Source organism: Syngnathus acus, chromosome 24 (assembly GCF_901709675.1).
Source record: "Syngnathus acus chromosome 24, fSynAcu1.2, whole genome shotgun sequence".
NCBI classification, from domain to species: Eukaryota; Metazoa; Chordata; class Actinopteri; order Syngnathiformes; family Syngnathidae; genus Syngnathus; species Syngnathus acus.
The window spans coordinates 5,702,426-5,718,262 of record NC_051108.1 but is presented as its reverse complement, the minus strand read 5'-3'; the positions used below and the strand labels follow the sequence as shown (position 1 = coordinate 5,718,262).

Here is a 15,837-nt window from a genome sequence, read left to right as displayed (position 1 = left end):
TATCTCCTCTATATGTAAATGCAACCAGAATACATTTTTCAGGCTGGTTGATGACCTACATGACAAAAAATATAATATAGTGCACACATAATCTGTTCCCTCTTTCTCATGGCAGTGAATATGCTGTTGTATTTGAAGCTGAAAGTGTTTGATAGGCTTGCAAGTTACCTCAAGTTTTCGAGGTCAAGTTAGAGCCGCGTTGATCGTCCAGGAAGATGGAAGGTGAATGCCGCCATCTAGCGTACAACAAATATATTGTACTAATATTAACAACAGCGGATGAAAAAGTCAACAAATCAATGTTTATTTTGTAAAGCAGATTGATGGACATGTAAACCACAAAAATGTTTAAAAAAAAACACAATTGAAAAAAAAAAAAAGTCAATAAACCTTTGCTTAACTAATATTCTATAATATTTCAGTATATTTGTTTACTATCTGACGCTTGTCTCAATGAAGATGCGTCGTTCACCCCGCAGGGACCTCGGCGGAGCATGGCTTCAACGCGTCATCCGATGACAAAGAAACAGTGTGTGTCTTTCTGCCATTTTGTAAACATTTGAAATAATTCGAGGATAGGAGTAAATGTATGAAGCACTCATACACAAACGGACATAAGGAGATTACGTCTTAGTATCTTGGAAACAAAAATCTTTACTCAGTGAGAGCATCATTAATCAGAATGCAATCACACATCAGCTACTTAGCTATTTTCATATTGTTTATTTTGTCATATACTGCAACTTAAATTATTCATGCACACATGTATACACAGACACACGCGCGAGCACACACACGCAGCAGCTTCAACCTCCACGTTGACTCAGTCTGACCTTAACAGATTTTAGTTTTCCTGGCAGAAATAGTTCTTACCACATCACAGATGTTTTTTTTTAGGAGTTTGTTTAGACACTTTTATCATGTTTGATGCGCAACATCTTCAGTCTTTAGCATCCCCCACTCCATCAGCATTAATGGCAAACATGGCTTCCGCCTCAGGTAGGCAAGGTGAATCGTAGATTTTACATATTCTTGTTTCTCCTCTGCCTTTTCTCAGATACAATCTGCAAGGAAAACGAATGATGTAACAGGGTGTAAACAGGGCCTTTTTTTAATCAATTCAGTTACCGTGTCGTGGATGCATGAGCCAGAATGTTGCCCCCGATTGGCTTCTTTGGATCAGCAGAGAACATGGCAGCACCATCTACCTGTGCAACCACTTGGTTGGTTATTACCACTGCAACACCAAACTGTTGTGAAGACAGGTTCGAAAAAGATTAATAAATGCGTACAATTGACAGATCATAAATACATATAATTAATCATGGCACCATACCTCGTCAGCCAGCCTGAGCAGCATACGAAGAAAGCGTCCCAAGTGTCCTTGTCTGGCTGACAGCTCACCTCGGCCTGAGTAGTCCGTTCTATACAGAGCTGTGGCACTGTCGACTATTAGTAGAGCATATCTGTCAAGACCAGATAAATGCAAAGGCTTACAATTCAAATACATTGCAGGCCCCTCAAAAGACTTTTCTCTTTTTTTTTTTTTAACTTTTAGTACATGGATGAAAGAAATTCGATTGTCCAAAACAAATTCACAATAAAACAGCTGTTTGGCTTGCTGCAATAATTTGACAGTTGAATTCTCTACCATTCAGAACACAACGAACCATTGGTCCAAAACATTGCCTAACTTAATTGGTGCCGAAATAAAAAAAATAAAAAAATAATCACAAATCCTTTTTCCAAACTGACCTGGACTCAGCCATCATGGCAGATGCCTGATACAGTAGCTGCGTCTGATGATCCGTGTTGAAAGCTCGAGCGTAGGCCACGTTGTCCAGAACATCACTGCCCACCAGCCCATACCTAGTTGATCCAAAACAGTTACTGGACAAATCCTTCATTTTTATTTGACATTTTATTAATGGTACAATATATCATCTCCCCGATCACCTTTCGGCTGTAGCCAGGAGTCTCTCTGGTCTGAAGGTTCCCTCTGTGTCAATGTACATGGCTTTACCTTCTCCACCTCCTTGATCCATAGGCAACTGTGGGATGGACAAAGAAAATTGCCATAATAACCAAAAAATGATGTCATTTGACATTCAAACAAATAAGATGGTACCTGACATGTGACAGCGAGAGTATGGCACAGTTGGGTCTTCCCTGTCCGAAACTCCCCAAACATCTCTGTAATGGAACCAGTCTCGATACCACCTTCAAGAGAAACAGAAAGTAGAAGTGTTTGCTTTTTACTTCTTTTTCGAGTGTCCAAATGTCTAAATATTTACACACCCTGTAGGAGCTTGTCCAATTCCTTCGACCCTGTAGAGATTTGGATGATTTCTGCTCTTCTCTGGTGGAACTCGGTGGCTGTAGTGAAGCCCATAGGTACCAGCTTTGCTGATTCAGCCTGCAGAGCAAATCAGTTGAGTTAGCAGAATGACTCAGCATGTGATAATGGGTTAATAGCTGCATCAAATCAATTGGAACAAAAACTGCCATTTTATAAAAACTGTAAAATAAGTCTGATTGTTTACAAGTCTAATTGAAATATTGTAAAGGGTGGGGCATTAAATTTTGTGTTTCATATTTCATTGGCCATTACAGAACCACAAAGCTTGTTGTGACTGTCCAACTTCAATTTTTATCAATATTGGCTATTTATTGTAGCCCTGAAAAAACAACAACAACATAATTCCACAAATGAAAACTTACTCTGATTTTATCAGCTTTGGCTTCACTAATTCCTTTTATGTTAAGCAGCTCCTTCTTTGGAGCATAGGCCACAGCCTCAATAGTGTGGAAACCTGCTTCCTCCAGTTTCTTGATGTCACTGGCACCTATTCCAAATTGCTGCAGAAAAATTTGAATGACACAAAAAGTAGGGGTGAAATCAAAGATGTTACAAAACAGATTGCCATAAGATCTACAAAGATAAAAATTCCAAGGGGGAGAAAGAAATGTGTGTGTGTGCAGTGAATATATATATATATATATATATATATATATATATATATATATATATATATATATATATATATATACATACACACACACACACACACACACACACACACAGAGTTATAGAAGTGGTGTACTGCCTTCTTTCCTGTCAGTTCTGTTTAGGGGTTGGTTTGTTTACATTATTTTTATGTGGATAGGTTTGTTGTTATATCAATGGAAAAATCAATAAAAAATGAATTATAAAAAAACGATTACATACCTCTAGTCTGCTAAGAGGCTGTGGCCCACAGTTTTCTTCCTCTTCAAATTCATTTTCAACTACTGCACCCTCACATCTCATCGCCATATCTAAATTGAAAAACGCAATGAATCACGGAAAACAGCGGATCTACTGCAACTCAAAATCAGCTAAGACTAACAAACAGATTTACCTAAACGCAAGGGTTCCGATTGTGGTGCACAATTGGAGGCAGAATTTGTTAAGGCCAAAGTTGTATCAATCCCGGTTAAATTCTATTTTGTCTTTGGTATATAATTCGAGTTCCCGCTCGAACGTGTACTAACGACGTCAGTTCTTACCATGTGGATTTTGATTGGACGAAGACATCACGTTTATCGAGCACGAACTCTCGCACAACTTCAAGTTATATATCATCGTCGCGACATATAAAGCAGGAAAACGGAAATGCCGCATCGCACTTCCGGATCTTCACCTAGATACAAACAAACGATCGTGACAGCTAGTGTAAATGATCTGCTTCGTTTTTTTGCGTGCAATCACAAAATAATAATAATAATAATAATGATTATAAAATAATAATAATAATAATAAAAAATAAAGGTTCCCCACAGCAATCACCGCTCGTTTAGTTCCTCAGAAATGTTAGTCTTTATGGAGAAGAACAATGACAGGGTCCTCGAAGCGTTTGCTGGTTGGGCCTTAATAATAATATTTTTTACAAAAACAATAGGGACCTTCCAGCAGTCACTGACCCTAACCTGCTATTGACCATCCTCTCCATAATCTTCCCAAGAGGTTAGTGCAGATCTTTCTTCTGGCTTTACCTTTATCACTCTTTTTTTTCCCATTATAGCATAAAAAAATACATCTGTGTCTGGTGATAATTCACCTATGTTCCTCCATGCATTATTAGTTCAGAGCACTCTATATGTTGTCGCTTTATAAAATTCAGTCCATTTGTTTTGAGTCATTCCTCCACATCCAATATGGCTGACGTAATAATGTATTTATTATCATGCCAATATTTTCAAGGGAGGATCTAGTACACAAGTCTATGTGCTAAACTGTTTTAGTCCAGTGGGCTCCCCCTACTTTCGAGTTTAATGTTTGATGTCACGCAAACAGCTAGGGACGTTTTAAAACTCGGTTTAAAACGGATATCATATTTTATTTTGTGACGTCTGAAATTAGACGTAATACGTTTTATGCCTGAGTGCGTGACAAATGATCGATCCGACCAAGCTTTCAGTAGATCGTGAGGCTCACTAATGCTGACTAAATAGCTCAATTTAGCTAACCTATACGAATTTGACTGATTTAAATAGCGATTTTACAGTTTAACTGCGACGGTATATTTTATTGCAGGTGACTGAAGATTATGGAGAGTAAATATAACCTCAAGAGTCCTGGTAAGTTGCATTTCCACCCAGTGTGCTACACTATTTAAACCTCAGTAGAATGACGTGTTTGTTACGTCCATTCACCCCCAAAATAGTCGACATCATCGAGTGAATGCGTATATTTCAAACATGTCTTACACTCGCAAGTTACCTTTTTTTTTTTTTTTCTATCTTATGGTTTGGAATGTTTTGAAAATTGAATTTCCATGACCACAGGTTATAATATTTGAGTAGAGTTAGAATAAGATTCACTAAACCTAGTGTTACGAATCCGGATGTGGCTTAAAGCTAGGTCAGCAGTAATCTTGTGTTTCTTGTCTGCAGATTCGACACATAATACATGGAAATTGTTAAACGGCATAACTGTTCAATCTTTCAATAAACACGTGAAACAAAACTTCTTGTGTACAACTTCCGGTTGGCTGAAAGAAATTGTAAATAGTAACAAATAAAAAAAAAGAATTTTTTTTGAACAAGTTCATTTTGGGCTCTCATTTCATACTCCTGGACCATTTTTTTTTTTTTGACAACCACCCATCTACATTTGCAATCCATTTAACATATCCATGTTTTTATTTATTTGACTAGCGGTGAAGAGGTTGATGAAAGAGGCTGCTGAATTGAGAGAGCCCACAGAGCACTACCATGCCCAGCCATTGGAAGTAAGTTTGTGGGACCATTTTATTTTTTTCAGATTTATGGTAAGCATGTGCTCAACATAATCTACTTTAACGTGACCTTTTAGGATAACCTATTTGAATGGCACTTCTCCGTACGTGGACCCCCAGATTCAGATTTTGATGGTGGCATCTACCATGGCAGGATTGTGCTTCCCCCGGAGTATCCAATGAAGCCTCCCAGCATTATTCTTCTCACAGTAAGACACACTTCAGATTAATATCATGTACGTGCAGCAGTAAAATCCAGAGTGTTTCACATTTTGACCATCATGCTTTAAAGAGAAACAACAAACCTCAGGTCATGTCTAGTAACTCAATCCACTATTTGTCTTCTTTGCACATACCCAGGCTAATGGAAGATTTGAAATCGGGAAGAAGATCTGTCTGAGTATATCGGGTCACCATCCAGAGACATGGCAGCCTTCATGGAGCAGTAGGTTTCTTACTTATGTACGTGTTCAAATACCATTATGTATAATATAATATTGTAATAAATAAAAACAATTCTCAAGACAGTTGCAACACATCATTGCAGCTAACAGGGAATAATTTATACGCTGACCTTTAAAGTTAGGATAATTATTTCATTCTTAAAATAGTCTGCTGTTTTTACTTTTAATGTTTTTTTTGTTATGTTTACTTGAATTTTTCTGTTTATATTTCAGTACGGACTGCTCTAATTGCCATAATTGGATTCATGCCAACAAAAGGAGAGGGTGCAATTGGATCTCTTGATTATACACCAGAAGAGCGGAGGGTCCTTGCCAAAAAGTACGATTTTCAATTAAATGCTCAATAGATATGTTTTGGTTTAGTGACATTTCAAACATCTCCCTTTGATAAAAAATTAACAAAAGTAATGAAAATGTGTTTTTGGCATGCATAATTCACTGGAAGCACTTTATGTGAACCCCTGGTTATATTAAATTTCTTCTTTTGCAGGTCCCAGGATTTTTGCTGCGAGACATGTAGTTGTACATTGCGCTCAGCACTCCTGCCTCTGACCCCAAACAGCAACCTCAGCCCAGAGGACCACATGGCAAATGATTTCGCTCAACAAATGAACTACAAGGTACAAAATAAAGTGGGTGGTCCTGGAATTTGGGACCTTTAAATAAAGTGTTTTTGTTTAAGCTGTGGATGTAAAGTCAAGCATTGTCAAAATGTTTATTCTAACTTCAGGCAGACTCAAGTTCATCCAGTAAAACGGGGAACCAGAGTGACGTTGACACCAAGGTTTCCAATCTTACCCAGGAAGCCTCCCCGAATTCTTCAGGCGACGCAGTTGTCGATCCGCCCCAGACTGAGCAGGTATGGTTTGTCTCTGAGAAATAGGAAGTACACTATCAATTTATTTATCTTCCTCTACAGGCAGAAGTGTCAGCAGCTGCGAGAGTGGAAAGGCCGCAAACTCCTTTGGACACTGATCATCCTCACAGTCCACGGCAGCGTCGTGTCCGGCATGCTCAAAGAGACAACAGAGAAGCCCCAAACAGACCACCTTTAATTGCAGGGGTCCACGAGGCACAAGATGAGAGCCACGCAGGCTCTGCTATGCTTATAGTGGTGCTCTCTCTGATCCTGGCTGCACTTATTTTCCGTAGGATTTACCTGGCCCATGACTACAAGTTTGATTATGACTTTTCCTAGCTATTACTTATTCTCACCTCCTATTATTATCAATCCTATTGTAGCCCCTTCATACTACCGCTAGAATATACTGCCATGTTGGTCTTTTCAACAGGAAGAGGTGGAAGCCCAGCTAGGTGAAATTCAAGCTTTTACAGAACAAATGACAAATGAGAGATGGCATGGTTGCATTGCTTTGGATTTGAAATCACAGCTTTCGTATTAAAAGTTGTTTCAAATCGAGCCGATGTCGCTCACAGCACGTTCCATAATTGTGTATCTGTAAATAAATGATTTTGCCATCAGGCTTATTTTTGTTTTATATTTTTGACACCTTGCGATACTTCATATTTTAAGATACAATCATACCTGCAGGTTTAGCGAGCACTTAAATCAGGTAACTCGTCATCTCTACCAATTTGTCATTTAAGGCCTTCAAGAAACGAGACAATAAATAAAAAACATCTCAAAATGCAAGGTATCGCTTCAATTTATTTGGTAAGACACCAATTATTCATTAATAGATCTGGTAAGGTTGACTTTTTCCATTTTTCCGCCTCTGCATCCTCTAAGGCCAGCCAGGAATATCTGAGGTTTCGGGACACCTGTCTGACCATCTCTCTTCGTTTGACAACCAACCTGCTTGGGGAGCCATGTTTGAGTGTCATTTTCCCGTCTCATGTGGCTCAGATGGGTTTGAGTTGAATGTGTGACTGTTGTCCGAAGATCTGCCTAGAATTTTCAAGTATTAATGATCATCCCATTTTCTCCAAGTTGAGGCCTGAATTGATGTAAAATATTAATGATTGAATATTCGGACTTACCAGTTTGATAGCTGACCTTCGTAGTTCCCACTCATTCCATTCATATGACTTCACAATATTTGTCGCCATTACGTGAAGATCTGTTTGAGTCCAGCTCTCGGACTTACTCACAAGTAGTGGCTTCTTTCCTGCTTGCACCTGTAAAACATCTAAAGCATTAATTTATCTGTGTTATGATTTGATGCCTTGAATGATGGAGATGGTGGTAGGTTGTAACCTGAGATTGCACACAATTTACAGAGTGCAATTGTACTACAAATATCTTACGTAAGATGGAGTTTGATGGAGTTTGAGAAGATGAATCAATTCAGGTGAACTCTTGGCTTTTTCTGTCACCAGTTCAATGAAGTGATCAGCGTTGTAGGCAAATTTTATAGCAGCTTCTTTGGAGATGAAGACATACAGTTTCTCCTTGTACTTGAGCACACCAATGTATGGATTCCCTATGAGGGGAATGTCACATGTGAAGACGTTCTTATGTTTAGTTATAATATAGCATGTGACATTGCACACGTTTAAAAAAAAAAAAAAAAAAAACATTTACCAAGGCATTGTAGCACTCTTATGACTGAATTTGATATGTGTCAGGGAGATGAATAAAATTTAAAATTCCATTATGAATATTTCTGTAAGATTAATGGATGCATTTTGATAGTTTATTTATTATTGTACTCGTTTTAGTGGCTGTACACAAATCAGTCATTTGGCCTCTCGATTCAAGACGGTGCAAGTAAAATCTTCTCGCGCATATGTGATGAGTAAATTTGCCGATTTATTGTGTTTAATCATTGATTTATAATTTATCAACTCAATTAGCACCCCTAATTTTTTTCTTACTTGTCTGTTCTGGTAAATGCTGTGAAGCCAGGCTTTATTTGATCTGATCATATATTATTGGTACCATAAAGTTCTGTTACCTGGAAGAATAAGACCATCATTGTTAACAAGGGTGTAGCCACAGAATCCATTATACTGCAATGGGAGGTCAATAAGCATGTCAGCAGATTCAGGGTGGAGCCACTCGTGCTCCTTCATCTGTGATGGGTCAATGTACTCGCCTGTTTGAAGAAATTCAGTTTACAATTTATATTCTGGTCAAATGATTTGCTACTGCCAGCCATACCTATGTGCTCATCCATTCTTTGTTTGTCTGTTTTTACTTCTATTCCCTCCAGTAGTTTCCCCAAAGGATGTTTGGGAAAAATATTGTCCGGAGAGGTACGGAAGAACTGCAATCTGAGTGCAATGTTGTTTAAAATGTTCAGCAGCTCTGCTTCATCTTGAAGTTCTGACCATAGTTTTGACAGGTCCTTCAACAATGGCTGGAAAAAAAAAAGTGAATAATAACAGTCTTAATAATAGCAACAGTAATAATGTCTATAACACATTGTCATTATTTATTCTTATAGCCATCGCCAAATAACTTACAAAAACTTTTGCGGTGAGCATAGGCGTCTTGGGCTGCACAGATGTTTTCAGCAAGTACATTTGTGATGAGATGTCCTTCTGTAAGATTTCGATTCTTTTTACACATAAATGTGAATCAGCCTGTTGGTAGAAAGTGAACGCCATATCAATTTATTTATTTTTTTTGCAAAGAAACAATGCAAAATATAACCAGATCAGGAAAAATAAATAAATATATATATATATATATATATATATATAAATAAAATAAATGTTTGCTCACCAGTAACACACGGAGAAATGTTTCACTTTGCCTGACATTGTAGAGTGCTTGTGTTAGCTGAACCGGGGACACGTCATATTCTTCAGGCCAACTGCCACGATACTTTTCTAACAATGCTGTGTAGTTCCACGCCAAACTTTGGGAGGCACTCAGCTCGACCTCTATGGCATCACCGGTGGCCGAAAGCGCTTCAGCGAGAGCTGGAGGCACTGCAAAGTGTTAAAAAAAGAAAATTATGGTAATACTGTATTTATAAGACATGCCACAATTCCAGTATGAGTTGATGCTGTCTCATACTTAATTCCGAAAAGTTTGTCTCCTGTTCTTTCTTGCTAGCTTTGTTGAAGAGTCGAATTCCCGTGACAGTCATCATGAGCTCAGAAAGCTGCTGCTCCTTATCTCGCTTTGGGAGGATCATAAAGGCTCCGCGTTCACTTGATGGGAAAATGCTCTGCAAGGCAACTGATACAAGCACAATGTGAGCATACATACCGTATTGGCCCGAATATAAGACGACGCTGATTATAAGACGACCCCCTCATTTTCAAGACTCAAGTTGGAAAAAAGACTTTTTGAACACCAAATCTGATTTTTATACAGAAAATAATTACAGTACATCTGAAACAAAATATTTTGGAAAGAAAAAGCCTCATTCAAATCATGCAAAAACTGTCTATCACATCTTAATATCTGAAAATTTAAATATGTAAACTAAAGTGCAATCACATTTGTAATTGAACGGCTTCTGTTCTTTTCATTTTCTGTTATTTCTTCTCTTATTTTCTTTCTTACCGCTATTTTTTATTTTTCTTCTTCGTGCTACCGCTATTTTCTTTTTCTTCTTCGTGACAGGGGTTCACTTTGGCCTGGGGAGTTAAGTTCAGCATTCGCTTGAAAAATATCTGGCACCATCTAACATTGTAAATGGGTATAATGTCTAGACCCCGAATGTAAGACGACCCCCACTTTTTCAGTCTTATTTCAATGCAAAAAACACAGTCGCATATCCGGGCCAACACGGTACTTTAGTTATCGTGTTTACCTGTAGCCTCTTGCACAGAGCTGGCATCTGAAGGAGAGCCCATGCCAGAGCCTAGCAGGATATATGTGATGATTTTACGGTAGAGGGCATCTAATTGCTCTTTGGATTTCACCCTGCTGTCAGTGATCTCTCTGCTCACTTGGTTTAGTCTCGTCCCCAGCATCCAGCTGATTCCCTTAAGGAACTCTCCTGTGTAGAAAATACTGTCACGGTTGAGATATTCATTTTGTTGATAAGTTGAACACATCAATGTATTGTCATTTTTTTTGTCACCTCAGGATGTTTGGAAATAATAGTTTGTTTCGCATTAAACTGATAGCCCTAACTGTAACATATGACAAATTGTGCAACTTGGAAAAACTCTCACTTACGTCTAGTCTTGTAATTCATGTCAAAATAGACTTGCATCTTGATTGTGTCAATGGAAGGACTGTATGTGGCTGGAGGTGTCTCCGTGCACATCTGTAAAAAAAAAATATATTATCAAACTAATACTGTAAATAAAGATTTGAGGTTATTTTTTTGTGTGTAACTTAAAGGTAACGCAACATGCTTTCGACTCCAGCCTCAATAGAAGGAGTTTTTCTCTTTTATAAGTTTTACAACCGTGGCGAAAGTTTCCCATATCCATTACCTTTACGGAGCGTGCACAGTCGCCTATAGATATTGATGCGATCATCTTTGCAACCTTGGATGCTTTTGGTTTTCTTGAGTCTTGGTCACTTTTTTACGCGCAGCATTTTGGCAATTATATATGACTTCTGTTCGCTGTCAGTAAGTGACAGAATCCATTTTTATGTCGTCACATTCTTCCACACGTCAGAGTCGTTGATGCACGTTTACCTGCGTTGTTACCTTAGTTGTAGGTGTCGCCTTCTTACTTGCATAGTGTTGCTACCGTAGATGCAATATTTTTAATCACTTTTTAATCATCAGCAATTATTTTTGGTGTTACGGGAGACTCGACGACGCTCACAAATGAGTCAAAAACACACGTTACGGTAAAGTGTAAAATGACGTGCGTTTATTTAATCAATGTAAAATAAGCTGCTGATATGTAAGGATAATAAAATGTCAATTTCCAAGGAGTGTCATCGCCGGTAATAAATGTATTGGGCACATTTATGCTTGGTTTATTACATCTGTACAAATGATACAGACTAATTCCCGGTCTAATCTACCAAAAACGATTGCAATAAATGTGTTTCTTACCTTCAAATGAATTAAATCTATCGGTGGAGAAGCTCCTCTCATGGTACACTCGTGTACCAATTCCCGAATGATGGCTTCAACAACACTTACAGCCAGAGCCCGAGACATTTTTAGAATCGTGAAAATATTATAATCGTGCTTGCTGCAACTTCAGTTTTGACTTGTTGGCAGGAAACGGTCGTCATAGCAACAGCGGGCTGACTAGAGACTCAGTCCGGTAGAGTGCGCTAAAGGTTATCTTTTTGAGATTTGATTCCATCTGGCAGGAATAATTATTGATTCTGGTAATTCAGGATTAGCTAAACCTACCCACACTAAGGGAAAAAACATGCAAAAAATAAGTAAATGAAAGCATTAAACCTTTGGAGAAACCTTTCGGCTGTTCCCCATTGGGGTCGCCACAGCGTTTCAGTCTCACTTTGTCCAGTTTCGTCCGCTGCTATTTTTTAAGAACAAACTCCTTTAAAAAATAAAAAATAACCAAGTAAAACGTTTTGAATCAATCTGTTGATATTTACGCTTAAAAATATATCGTTTTTCGGCACAGGACAACAAATTCTCCCGAGTATCGCCGATGTCTCGCGAGATTCGTCAAATCCGCAATGGATTGTGGGTAATATTCCATGCCAGTAATGGAAGCCCAGCAAAAGTGTGGAACAAGTGCACGAAAGGGATAAGGCGACATATTTACGATATATACAATATATTTGTCTGCCAGAGATGACAACGTCAAAAATACCGTCTACTGCACTTTCTTTAAAACAGGTAAATACTGCACACGCATAATCAATATTAAACATGATTCATACGTAAAGACTTCACAGTTTACATCGTAGCGACCATGGTAATTGGAAAATATTTTAATTAGTTTGACAAGGTGAACTCATGGTACCTTGACAAGCAACTTAATCACTATCATTAATTGAATGGCCAATCATTTTGCATCTGAATCCCCCCGACCCCTCTTAGTTTTTACAGAGGCAGAACGTCTTGGGGATATATAGAAAAATGTTGAGGACTATAAAACATGTGCCAAATGAGACTGACAGGAAGTACCTCAAAGACTGGGCAAAATCTGAATTTAAGAGGAACCAGAATACCACAGACCAGGTAGAAATTATATTCACAATTTCAAGTAGACCTGCCATGATAAATGTGCTGATGTTTTCCCTCTGATCGTTGCATCAGGATGCCATCCGTATGATGATCACACAAGCAAACAAGCACCTGGAGGAGCTTCAAATGTCCCTGGCATTGGCTGGAAACAATTCAAAAAACCTCTGAGGATTACTCTTCTCGACTTCCTGAAAACTGATAGAAACTACTGTTTTGACTTGGAATCACTTCAAGGATGAATGAACATGGCTTGAACCAGTAAAAATGTTATTACGCAAACGTATGCTTTGGAGTTACTATGCAATGGCACCTACTACACACACACTATTAACAAACATCAAGATGCCTGGCCAGATACTGAAAGTAACCCCTACCCCAAATAATTTGGCCATTTTTTATACAGTCAGTCGGAAGATTTATTTTCCCAAAGCACACTTTTTGTTTCTCTCCCATGGGAAAATACACATGCTAATAAAGTTTGGGGCAGGCCACTGACATAAAAAAAAAAATCCCACAGTTCACTTTTTATGTTCACAATAAATGTTGGTTATTGTCTTCACTTAAATAAAACACATAGAAACACAGCGTAAGGGGAATATATGATTTTACCAAGATGTTTCACAAAATTCTATCACAATTCATAATTATGGTAATTTACAAATGTGATGTAATAAGACAAAAATGAAATGGTAAATGACAAACTGCAATAATTTATATATATATGTATATAAAAAAACATTTAGAGCAGCAAGTCATCTTTTCTCTTAAGCAACATAGGAACAACTTTACTATCTTCATCAGTCCATTATCAGTCCATATTGAGTAAAGTGTTCAAATTGTTTTTCGTTATAAATGTCACCTGGTCGGCTCACTGGTCGGCAGTCGTGACAAGTTCAAACCACTGCCTTAGTGCGTCGCTCAGGGTCTCAGGCAAGGCATTCACATCTCGTAGTATGACGTAGAAAGGAAATGGAAACTCCTCCATGTAGGAGCGGATCTCTGGTAGTTCTCCTGGGCTTTTAAATAATGGCACCTTGATGTCCAGGATGGAGTCCTGCATCAGACCACCACAGATTGCATCAAATGTATTCAGAAATAGGTAGAAATATATATGGACTGAAAAATAAGAAACTTACCCGGGAGTTGGGATTGTCAAGTACCACAAAGATAAGGAAAACATTTGCACTGCGTGCTCTTTGTATTGCTGTCGTCACACGCTCTTTGCCTTCCAGGAACAATCCCCTACCGTCTGATACGATGATCAGAAGCTGGGCTGTTTCTGTGGAGCAGCGGGTGAAGTTTAAGGCACAAAATATGAGAGACATGAGCTCCGTGTTTTTTTTTTTTGTTTTTTTTGTTTTTAAGAGGATGAGATGAATTCATATGATGGCTCAATGTGTAAGTTATCACCTGAATTTGTAGATCTTAAAATCTGCTTTCGTGCTCCAACCAACATATCGGTGGCACTCTCTAGGAACTGTACAGGAAAATAAAGGCATAATAAATTAGGTATGCCTAGAAATTAAACTTGCACGAAAACTCAAATGTTTTGTCCAGTGAGCTAAATTCCCACCTGAGCAATTCTAGTCTTCTTCTGCTGGAATTTACACAATCGGAGGATCCGAGCTCCGGAATCATCATTGAATTGCTGCTGAAATGGGTGGAGAAGCTGCACCTCCTCACCAAAACTAAACAAAGAGAACAAAGCAATATTTCATTCACATGCAATCCGGAAATAGGTCCGAAAATGGCCATACCTGTAAACGGACACTTGTCCAACTTCCAGAAGAGTGAGCGCATTGACAATCACTGACAGTGATTCAAACGCCAGCTGGAAGACATGTATGTAACTATAATTACTATTATTTTTTTAATTATAATTTTCTTCGGTGTTCTAGGAGCAATTCTTCAATAATAAACAGAAGGATGGATGGACTGTGCAAACTCTGATGAGCAGGGTTTACCTGTTTGGAATGGTTGTCCACCATACTGGAGGAATCATCCACAGCCAGGCAGATCTGGTAATCTCTTTTACTAGGCTTTGTCCTCCTCAACCAGATCTTGTCCTTGCGGAACTGACTGGCAATGTAAGGGATGACTTTTCTCATGTTGAGTCGTTTTCCTGTGCGGTAATCACCTCTGAAGAAGAGTAGAATATTGAAAAAAAATGTTTGTCAAAATAGGATGAGTAAATTTATACCCACTTGAGCTTCGCAGCTTGCGTCGGCTCCAAAATAAGGCGTAGCTGCTCCGATAGTTGTTGGGATAATTGGGAAGTCATTGTCTTGTATTGCCGCCACATGTAAGCTGCTGCACTCTCCTACAAAATCAATTTAAAGTTATCAATCCGTCATTCAAAATTTGTTACAAACAGTTGCAAAGAACAGGATGTGGACACTTTGGATTTCTGCATAAATTTTTCATCAAATATGATCTGATCATCATAAAGTCACCACTATTGTTCCATTATAAATAAAGCGTCTCAAACTACCTACACAATGCTCAGGAAGAATTTTGACCATAAATCTCTCCCCAAAAAATTATTTCAGTAAAAAGATCACTCTTCTCCTTCAACACATACTGCCCAGTGTCATATTTTCATCAAACTTTAGTACTACGTTATGAAGACGTTGGTACACACCTCCTCCTGCGTTCCTGGAGTCATATTTTGCCACACTGATAATTGCACCTCCATCTTGCTCCTGATGTCCTCTGGGTTTCTGTCTAATTGCTGAAAACAAACAAACACATAAATATAAATAAATAAAATAAAATAAATGCCAAAATTATGTGAATGGTGCAGATGGGTGAGTAAAGCTGCATTTTTTGTTGTTTCATCACATGTCCTGGAAAAACAACCAGATGGTGCACCTGCGTTGCTTCTAGGAGCATCAGAGGAATTGTGTGAAAAGTCGATTCTGTGTTTTTCTCAGCTTCCTCTCCATCTCTGGGATGCCTGATGTGCTCCCATTCGTTGTCTTTATTTTCCGTCTTCTGCGGATGCATCTCTGCATTCTCTGTAAGAAAAAAAAA

At 38.4% G+C, this 15,837-nt stretch overlaps 5 protein-coding genes across 8 annotated transcripts in view; 2 read left to right on the top strand and 3 right to left on the bottom strand.

Moving 5' to 3' along the window:
* Positions 1-644: 644 nt before the first annotated feature.
* Positions 645-4,939, bottom strand: rad51 (RAD51 recombinase). Of its 2 annotated transcripts, none has more exons than XM_037244783.1 (10): positions 4,869-4,939; positions 3,230-3,318; positions 2,722-2,859; positions 2,299-2,416; positions 2,129-2,220; positions 1,957-2,051; positions 1,756-1,869; positions 1,337-1,466; positions 1,129-1,250; positions 645-1,064 (listed from the first exon to the last, which is right to left on the bottom strand). In XM_037244783.1, exons 2-10 carry the CDS (start codon positions 3,314-3,316, stop codon positions 941-943), a joined length of 1,020 nt encoding a protein of 339 aa, XP_037100678.1. In that variant the 5' UTR covers positions 3,317-3,318; positions 4,869-4,939; the 3' UTR covers positions 645-940. The 2 variants fall into 2 exon arrangements, with proteins under 2 accessions (XP_037100678.1, XP_037100677.1); XM_037244782.1 differs by lacking the exon at positions 4,869-4,939 and adding an exon at positions 3,402-3,566.
* On the top strand, positions 3,687-7,242 carry ube2j1 (ubiquitin-conjugating enzyme E2, J1). 2 transcript variants are annotated; one of them, XM_037244784.1, is made up of 9 exons: positions 3,687-4,006; positions 4,577-4,620; positions 5,200-5,273; positions 5,357-5,488; positions 5,640-5,724; positions 5,957-6,062; positions 6,234-6,363; positions 6,474-6,602; positions 6,663-7,242. In XM_037244784.1, the coding sequence occupies exons 2-9, from the start codon at positions 4,590-4,592 to the stop codon at positions 6,939-6,941; spliced, it is 966 nt and encodes a 321-aa protein (XP_037100679.1). In that variant the 5' UTR covers positions 3,687-4,006; positions 4,577-4,589; the 3' UTR covers positions 6,942-7,242. The 2 variants fall into 2 exon arrangements, with proteins under 2 accessions (XP_037100679.1, XP_037100680.1); XM_037244785.1 differs by lacking the exon at positions 3,687-4,006 and adding an exon at positions 4,272-4,466.
* A 150-nt stretch (positions 7,243-7,392) lies between these two features.
* On the bottom strand, positions 7,393-11,955 carry cfap206 (cilia and flagella associated protein 206). The gene is made up of 11 exons (XM_037244780.1): positions 11,689-11,955; positions 10,848-10,938; positions 10,477-10,665; positions 9,732-9,896; positions 9,435-9,643; positions 9,173-9,292; positions 8,868-9,066; positions 8,662-8,802; positions 8,012-8,187; positions 7,745-7,882; positions 7,393-7,652 (listed from the first exon to the last, which is right to left on the bottom strand). Exons 1-11 carry the CDS (start codon positions 11,794-11,796, stop codon positions 7,431-7,433), a joined length of 1,758 nt encoding a protein of 585 aa, XP_037100675.1. The 5' UTR covers positions 11,797-11,955; the 3' UTR covers positions 7,393-7,430.
* A 329-nt stretch (positions 11,956-12,284) lies between these two features.
* On the top strand, positions 12,285-13,084 carry lyrm2 (LYR motif containing 2). Its single transcript, XM_037244787.1, has 3 exons — positions 12,285-12,453; positions 12,658-12,798; positions 12,877-13,084. The coding sequence occupies exons 1-3, from the start codon at positions 12,409-12,411 to the stop codon at positions 12,970-12,972; spliced, it is 282 nt and encodes a 93-aa protein (XP_037100682.1). The 5' UTR covers positions 12,285-12,408; the 3' UTR covers positions 12,973-13,084.
* Positions 13,085-13,391: 307 nt separating this feature from the next.
* Positions 13,392-15,837, bottom strand: part of mdn1 (midasin AAA ATPase 1) — a 31,957-nt gene continuing 29,511 nt past the window's right edge. For both annotated transcript variants that reach the window (XM_037244773.1, XM_037244775.1), the window contains exons 94-102: positions 15,676-15,821; positions 15,446-15,535; positions 15,009-15,124; positions 14,769-14,943; positions 14,562-14,635; positions 14,378-14,492; positions 14,215-14,281; positions 13,941-14,083; positions 13,392-13,858 (exon numbers count right to left, since the gene is read on the bottom strand). In XM_037244773.1, the coding sequence (XP_037100668.1) occupies positions 13,673-13,858; positions 13,941-14,083; positions 14,215-14,281; positions 14,378-14,492; positions 14,562-14,635; positions 14,769-14,943; positions 15,009-15,124; positions 15,446-15,535; positions 15,676-15,821 (1,112 nt within the window). In that variant the 3' untranslated portion in view covers positions 13,392-13,672. The remainder of the gene's footprint in view (positions 13,859-13,940; positions 14,084-14,214; positions 14,282-14,377; positions 14,493-14,561; positions 14,636-14,768; positions 14,944-15,008; positions 15,125-15,445; positions 15,536-15,675; positions 15,822-15,837) is intronic.